At 46.3% G+C, this 8519-nt stretch overlaps 1 protein-coding gene across 1 annotated transcript in view; it reads right to left on the bottom strand.

Moving 5' to 3' along the window:
* pik3r3b (phosphoinositide-3-kinase, regulatory subunit 3b (gamma)) overlaps window positions 1-7470 on the bottom strand; it is a 208053-nt gene extending 200583 nt beyond the window's left edge. Inside the window, exons 1-2 of the mRNA XM_056377704.1 lie at window positions 7331-7470; window positions 5842-6999 (exon numbers count right to left, since the gene is read on the bottom strand). Coding sequence (XP_056233679.1) covers window positions 5842-6193 — 352 coding nt within the window. The 5' untranslated portion in view covers window positions 6194-6999; window positions 7331-7470. The remainder of the gene's footprint in view (window positions 1-5841; window positions 7000-7330) is intronic.
* Window positions 7471-8519: the final 1049 nt, after the last annotated feature.

The raw sequence follows: 8519 nt of genomic DNA on the forward strand, positions 1-8519 counted from the left end.
GAGAAGGAAACAACAGTTTCCCTCCCTCTTCTCGTCTCTCTTCAGCTTCACACTCAGACATAAAGACATCTGCCCTCCGCATGGCTGAGTCTCTACAGAACATCTCAGTGCCTCCTCTTCACTCTGCAGCAGTTATACTCTCTCTCACACACACACACACACACACACACACACACACACACACACGCACCACTGATGGCCATTTCAGTCTAAACTAAGAGCTACTAGTCGAGCTAAATATAAATCTACAAATGGGGCCATTTAGCCCGGTTAGCTTGTGATGCCGCCATGGCGCTCATCGATCCCCTGAACTCATCGAACCACGGTTAAGCACGAAGCTGATCACACAGCCTGTCGGCACCAACACACGCCTCGGCGAAGACAGGCTCTGACAGGCTGGCAATTACTGCTCCGTGCGTCTGCCGTTCCTCTAATCTCTCTCTCTCTCTCTCTCTCTCACACACACACACACACACATTGTGTTTGATTTCCTGGTCATTATCCAGTGCGGCGGCGTTTCATCACGCCCTCAATCGCATCGATCAGCCGCCCCACTAGCCAACGACGCACCTCTGAAGACGAGGAGACGCTCGCAGTGCACGGCGCTCAATTAAAAACTGTGATTGCTATTGACCACCATTGTTTGATATGTGTGTGTGTGTGTGTGTGTGTGTGTGTGTGTGTGTGTAGGTCAGGTGAAACATACACAATAGAGAACGACAATCTGAAGGTGATGAGCTGCTCACTCATATTCACACGTTACTGTCCGTCTGGGAGTGAACGAACACTGGTCGATTTCATGGTTCTCACCCAGCCTTTGCTTGTTCCCGCCACCCATGAATGGCTTTTATTTGAGACTGTGCATTAATTAAACACCAGCTTTAATTAAAGAATGTTCCTGTGGTTCTGCAAGAGTCCTACGTCCTCTGAGAGATATCTGCTGTTCACATAATCCGGTTGAAATTTATATACGTTTGTCGTGTCAGTTGTCCTATTGACATTTAATGCGTATTGATTGATTTGCAAATGGAAAATCATATATTGAGTAACATGCAAGAAAAAACATTCCACCTTCAAAGTGTCTGGTAGCTGCCGGTTGACTGATCTATGTAAACTTGTCACCGTAGGAACAGTGGTTACATAACCTTGGAAACCATGCGCGTTCGCCATAGGTGTGCTCTGGTACTTCATTTACAGGTGGAGGGAAAACCCACGCAGCTCATTATTTTCAGTCTTGCCACCACTGCTCTTTCCATAAAACCATAGGCTATAGTACGTTTGTGTGTTCTTGTGCACGTTGTTTTTATGGAGACCTCTTTGAGTTTCAGACTTTCAGAGCAAAGCCATCTTGTCCCATCCTCACTTCCTCAAAGGTCTGTTTGAAGGGTTTAGACTTTGGGTTGGTTTTTATGTTAGGTGAAGGTGAAGAATATGATGAAGGTGGTGTTCTTGTCTGACACTAAGTACCATTTGCTTTTCTTGACCAAACTCCAATCAAAAGTCTCGGTGCAGAAGCGTCTGCGTCTCGTCCTCTGGTTTACATCTAATTGCCGTCTTCATTTACATGAAAGAGAAACAGAGTGCGGCGAGCCACGGGGCTCATCTGCAGATAAAAAGGCGTGATCTGCCTTATCACAGCGAAGCAGAGCGCCGCGTGCCATTAGCCATCAGCATGAACTCTGATTACCACAACGCTTTTTCCTATACAGCTGTGGGTAGATAGTGACGAGAAGCGCATCAGGGATTCATTAGCTTATTGTCATAATTAATGGTGTACAGAGCTGGCAAACAGCTCTCCTCAGGGAGGGGTAAGGAGTCAGGTAGGGAAATGTGGGACGGCGTTCACAATCACACAGTGTCAGATAGTGTTACGCATTGATTAGTGCAATAAGCCCTGTTAGACCTATTAGGTATCACAACTGATTAAATCATCATGGCCACTGGGAGGGAACTGAACTGTTCCGGACAACAAGTGGAAGACGAGGGTAAGGAAGACAGCAGGAGAAGAAGAGGACCAGGAAGTTATTTTCCAACTCTCTCCTCTACAAACTTCATATAATTCCCGACCAGAACTAAAAGTGCATAGTGGGTTTATCCGAAACTTGCTGTCTGACATCCAGGCTGTCACAAAATGTGCCGAAAAAACCAAAACTATGACCTGAACGAGGCTAAAAGGTTCCATAAAGTTTGCGAGAGTTTTGTCAGTCTGACATTGCGATGATACCATCAACATGTTTCTAAATACAAAACCCACCTCAAGTCCAGACAACTCCTGTTCTTAAAAGGTATCCTGTGGAGTTTTCTGGTAAGCAAACACAAGGTTCCATACAGTGTTGTGTATGTGTGTATCCTTAAGTTTTATAATGCAGCATCATTTGCATCCATGTTTACCATCTTGCTGTCTTCTTCTTCACTGTCTTTGTTGGTGCATCCCTGCACTTCCTGGAGTCATACTGACACCTGAGGCCTGTACTACGAAGCAGGATTTGAGGTTAGCGAGGTAACTTCAGGTTTAACTCAGGGTTTTCGGTCCTATGACGGCAGTTCACTACTTACCGGAGTAAGTCACCATGGTAACTTAGCCTTAACTCCTTACCAATCCTGCTCCAGAGCAATCTAACCCCCACTTTAACCAGTTTTCCAGTCCTTGCTGCTTCACAACATGCAGCCAGGCTAAATGCGCACTCACAGACTTACAGGTTACAGTGACTTATTTGTGACTTTATCTGAATTGACCAGTGATCCCTGATCAACCCTGCTCCTGAAAACCACCTCAGCAGTGTTGTTCCAGAGTCCTGACATGAAGCAGGGTGTGCCTGAGTGTCAGCAGCAATGGAGGCTGCAGATCTGTTAGCCTCCCTCTGCACAGGCCTCCCAGCACCGCTGCTAAACCTCCACTGCTACTGGTGATTTGTGACTGCAGGAATGTGGCATGTCAGGACGCCAGTGCAGCAGCCAATCAATTATTCAGGACAGATACAGCCTTGTGCGGTTGCAGGATGTTGGATGGATAGATGGATGGATGGAGAGGAGGGAGGGACGAGTGGCTCAGCCAAAACACATAATATAACTAAGAGCATCAGCAGAGGGAGCAGGGACAGATGGAAATGAGACAGATATTTAGCCGAGCCCGGAGCGGTATGGATGTTATTTATATAGGACGGTCTGAACCCCACTCCCATAAAAGAGACGGGCAGCCAGACAATTAAAGAGAGCGGAGAGGCGGCAGAGGAAGGAGAGGAGAGAACACTGCTCTGCGTCTGACCTATTTAGCAAATGAAGAGCCATAAACAGAGCAGATCTGAACGCGCTCTGCAGCAGACAGCCAGGGCTAAAACAGAGCTAACCACCCCGACCCTGTAAAAAGCCTAATCAAAGTCTGCAGGCTTCAGAATAGCTTTTTAAGTGGGGCAGCGTGTTTCGCAGCGCTTTCTACATTTGGTGCTCGAGCCTTCTCGTCCTAGTTACCGTCTGTTTGTGCTCAGTCTTAAATAAATCATCAAAAAATCCATCTGCACTGAGCAGATACACACAGTCTGCACGCTACTGTACAGTATGTTCTCAGTTCTCTGACTGGAATTAACTGGAGGAGATACTGTGAGAGATAATAAACATGAATATGGTGCTTGCGGAGTCTATAGTGAGCCACAAAATGTCTGGATGTTTCTGAGAACTCCAGAGTCAATAAAAAATATGGTCATTGATCCGCTGCTCCCAGAGGTCACGCAGCAGTTCATCGTTTACGCGTCGGTGGGTGCAGCTTCATCGTGTCCAAGTACACCTAAGGAGTCTGGTGCCATAAAAAAATAAGACTTTGGCAAAGGGGTTGGTGTTTAAAGGATAATTCTGGTTTATTGTTAATGAATTTTGTTGTCCAACAACATTTTCAAAAGACAATCGCAAAACCACATACAGGTTGGAAACCCCTCCCCATGTTAGCCGAACATATTTGGAGGAGAAGGCAAATGGTGGAAGTATTACCCAAAATGCTCTTTGTAAAAAATCCATCACTGTTTAGAGACTTCCTACTTCAACTTTTTGTGACCCTCTTTCCGTTCGACCTCAGGTTTCCCGATTCGTCACATTCGGATATTGAAGCCATGTTGCTGTGCTCCCAGATATTAACAATAAACTTGATGAGTACAGTGTTATTATGGCCAAGACACGATGTGCAAAACTTCAAAATAAGACCAAAGTTGTGTTAAACTGAGTCTTCCTGAAGGTCAAATTGGGCCAAGCAACAAAAAGAATCTGTAACGGGAATCCTCCTCTGGAAGGGCAGTTCTGTCTCAATCTGGAGATGCTTATCTCAATATTATGTAACATGAACCCCTTTTCTGAACCTGGCTGCAAACCAAGAAGCCACACGTCCAGTAAAGCTGTAATACAGTCTGTGTGCAGAGGGAAAACTTGAACCGACCATCGCAACATCTGCAGAGACAAAAACTACCAAACCTAGGTTATCAGACTAATAAGAAGCGTGCAGGTACTGAGTTTGTGAGGTGTACACAATATACTACTACTGACGGCACTCCACCATTGAACTGGTTGGAGGCAGAGATTTCCAAGGCCTATATAATAAATCAGAACGATCTGTGTGGATGGATACCACTAGAGGAAAGTGAGAGAGTATGTTTGTCTGCTAAACCTTTAACTGTAAAGTACCCTTTATGTGGTTTGAGTGCCTGTTGTGCATTGCAATGCAGAATAACAGTCTGTCAACAGCACACTTAAAAATGCAGTCTGGCATTAGACTGGATCGCGTAAGTACACTTAATGTCATCATTCTTCACTGCGAATGCACAACAAACCCAAAGCACAGTCAGAAATAGCAACTGGCACCATAGGCACCTGGAGCCCATTACACAACTATGGCACTCAATAGAGCACATACCTCCACCAAGGCCGAACAATCCTACACATCTGTCAGATACAGATTATTACCTGGATCTGCACCAGATTGCACAAAATCATAGATCTCAACAACATCAATGTGTCTTCTTACATCAAGAGCCAAACAGTATTTTTCGGAGGAACTGACAAAAGTGCCAAAAAATGCTCTATGCCTTCATCCTTCATCCACCCGTTCAACCGGATCGGAACCAAAACGTAACGAGTTTGTCACTGACCCGTGTCCCATCCCTCCACAAAGTTTGGTGCAAATTGGCTCTGTACTTTTTGTGTAATCCTGCTGAAAAATATGCAGGTTGGAAGTAGTAGCAGCCTCATGTTTCCTGAATGAATGTTGTTTGCAAGTTGCAGATAAACTGTGAGTCCTGCGGGGCTCATGTCTGCTCATGCAGTGGTGACAATTATAGCATTTGTTTTGATTGGTAGGACGAGATTTCATGTTACACATGTGTTGAAATGGGCCCCAAGGCACCAACAAAGCCTAACAAGAGAAGTCGTTCAGGGCTGTCACTTCCCTCCATTTGAATCGCCCTAACGCTCACAAAGCGTTCGTGTAATGGTTTGAGATGTTTGTACTTTATCGAGCTACAACACCTGTTCATTTTTGTACAACTTGAAATTTTATCCTCTTTAACTCAAGTGTTCAGAATCCGTCAATCAAATGTGTTTGTGCAAACAACACCAACATGATTGATAGCAACTGAAACCAGACAGCAGATGACAATACCACACACACTCACACACAAAACACTGTCTGAGCAGAGCCACTCACACCGGTACTGGATACATCTGAAGTCCAGCATCAGGTTCTGCAGCCAAAACTGGATCGATGTTAAATTTTTGTTCTATTAATGTGGATTTCATGCAAAGCTGATAGAGAGAACCCAAACAACCACATGATATTTTCAATCCCGTTGAGGCAGCACTCACCTGAAGCAGCGGCTGCTCCGGGAGGCTGAGGCCCGACGGAAGTCTGTTGCCCCCCAGGGGTCGGTGGTACAGGCCTTGGCCAGGATTTAGCCACAGGAGGGCCGACTCTCACCACCCCTACGTACTCCACAAAGGTCCCTGGAAAGTCTCCCTTCTCCTTGGTCCTCTCGTTGGTTCCGTGCAGCCAGCCTTTGGGGCTGCGCTCGTCCCCCTCCTGGTACTCCAGTCCCGCCGTCGCCATCAGCGCGGCTTTTGGGACGGTGAGCAGGTCACCCGGCTGGAGGCTGATGTCATCACCACGTTCCCGCTTGTACTCAAAGAGCGCCCGGTACTGGAAGCTGTCAGATGCCATGGCAACGGGAGATCATGGGGTGATGCCGAAACCAAAAATGCAGTTGCTGCCTGAAATTTTGCTGCTTTAAAAGTACACGCCTTGAAAAATAGCAAATGGAAACTCTGTCGGTTAAAAATCCCTGAGATGAAACTCAAACTCAACCTTGACCTGGGAAAAACCTGTTACGCCACCTGAGATTTGCTGTGTCGTGCTGACTTAGATGATAAAAATCTGATCCCTGAGGTGGAATTTGACACCTTTTGACGAGCAGGTCCAACTTTCTTCATCCAAAAACTCAAGAGAACTGAACAGTTGGTTGGTCTTTGCTTTAGTCCTGTAGGTTTTGGTTAAAAGTCCATGCAGTTCTTTAGAAATCCACAGTATGAACCCAGACTTCAGTCACAGCTCTACAGTCTGAGGCCTGCAGGCTTTTGTGATCCAGATGAAGAGACAGACTGACCAGCCAACACACTGTGCCTGTGATAAAAAAAATAAAAAAAAAAGGGAGAGGGGTGGTGGAGGGGGAGGCTGGAAACTAGAGGGTGGCACGGTTTTGTAGGACGGGGTGACCTCCAGACGAAGCCCCAAAGCCTTTGCGGGTGCTTCTGATTCTAATGAGAAAGTGTTCGGTGCTGATACTGAGTCAAGCCAGACACACTTACACACACTCACACACACACATACACACACACACACACCTGAGGAAATCCACTGCAGTGCAGAATTTGGCTTCTTATTCAGAGTGCCCCTGTGTGCACTCTTCAGCATGAGATCCTGCCGCGTCGCCTTTTCTGTTCTGTGCAGCCCCCTGAAGCTCCTGCAAACTTCAAATGAAGTTAAAATGTTAACATCACACACTTTTACCAAGTTATTAGAAATTTAAAGCAGGGACATGTTTATTTAGCTCAGGCCTCAGAGTGAGACAGACAAATCTGTGGTCAGGGCATCAATTTAAAAATTTTAATTTGTAAAATAATGTAATTTGAATGCAGAGAAAACATCCTACAGTCCTCTGTTTGCTGGCTCACAGAGAGACGCTGAGACTAACAGTTACAACAAGCGTGACTAGGCGAATATGAACTTCATTCAGACAGCGTGCGCGACTAAACTCGCCCTGCGCCAGTATGCCCCGCTGTCTGCTGCCCGCAAACTCACCGCGAAAACTGCACGGACGAGCTCTCTCTCCTCCACCGACGCCTCGGTGCGCGAAACCGTCCGCTTCCGCACTACCCGAACCCCGCAGAGAGGAGCCCAGACATCCGCGAAGCCCCAGTCAGGGTGAATAGACGGCGTGGCCGGTCCAGCAGACAGGCAGCCTGCTCGGTGCTGTAGTGAGCGGCAGTGCTGATGTCAGTAAAGCCCTCCTCCCTCCTCCTCCTCCTCCTCCTCCTCCCTCCTCCTGCCGTCTGCAAATTATGCCAGCCGGCGGCGGAGACGGGACGGGTCGGGATGGCGCACCTCACCTTGCCGCACCGCACAGCACCACCACCGCTGCAGCTGCAGCAAAACACCGCGTCACCCGGATATGGTGCTGTTAGTTTCTGCCGCAATCGTAATTTGGTCTTTAATTATGAAATGGTGTTATTCTGTGACAGAGGCGCGAGGCTGGATGGGAGTATTGGATGTTGGGAAACTGCAGAGAGCTGATGAATTATGTAACAACTTAGTGACCTGGAAAGGAGCCGCAGCATGTCCCAGTGCACCGCATTTTAGGAAAAAAAAAAAACAAATACAACAGATGTAGAGATGATACCTGAGAGGTGGATGATGGGAGAACGGTGCAGTCTTTCTTGGTTGTGGTCTACTGCGCACATGACGCAGCAGCAGACAGACAGCGGCACAATGCTGTGTCATCAGGTGCGCACGTTTTCAGTCCGGAGCTGCAGAGCAGGAAGGAGAGCTGCAAACTTCAAGCTTCTCCTGTCATGACCCAATAAAAAGAGAATAATGAGGAAACTGGACAATATAACAAGTTTTAAATAAAGTTATTTTTTCAGGCAGCACTTTTCAAAATAAGGCACATTGCCCTTTTATGTTTCTTTATTTAGCCTTTTTTTGGGTTTGCTTTGGAGCAGTTGGACCCTGTCCCCTGTTCTGCCCAATTACAGCTTGTCAAAAACTTAATACATTTACTTTGCTTATTGTTTTATGTTACTACACATTATAGGGTCTTAAATGCATCCTACTCATAGACTGTATTTAAAATCCTTCTACATAAATGAAAACCCAGGCTCGACTCTGGTATGTGTGACAGGGCATTAGGGCCATATTGAGAGGGAAAAAAAACGAATTAAGTTGTATATTATGAGAATAAAATCATAATTTTATGAGACAAAGTCATAAA

The sequence above is a fragment of the Seriola aureovittata genome, chromosome 6, assembly GCF_021018895.1.
Source record: "Seriola aureovittata isolate HTS-2021-v1 ecotype China chromosome 6, ASM2101889v1, whole genome shotgun sequence".
NCBI lineage: Eukaryota > Metazoa > Chordata > Actinopteri > Carangiformes > Carangidae > Seriola > Seriola aureovittata.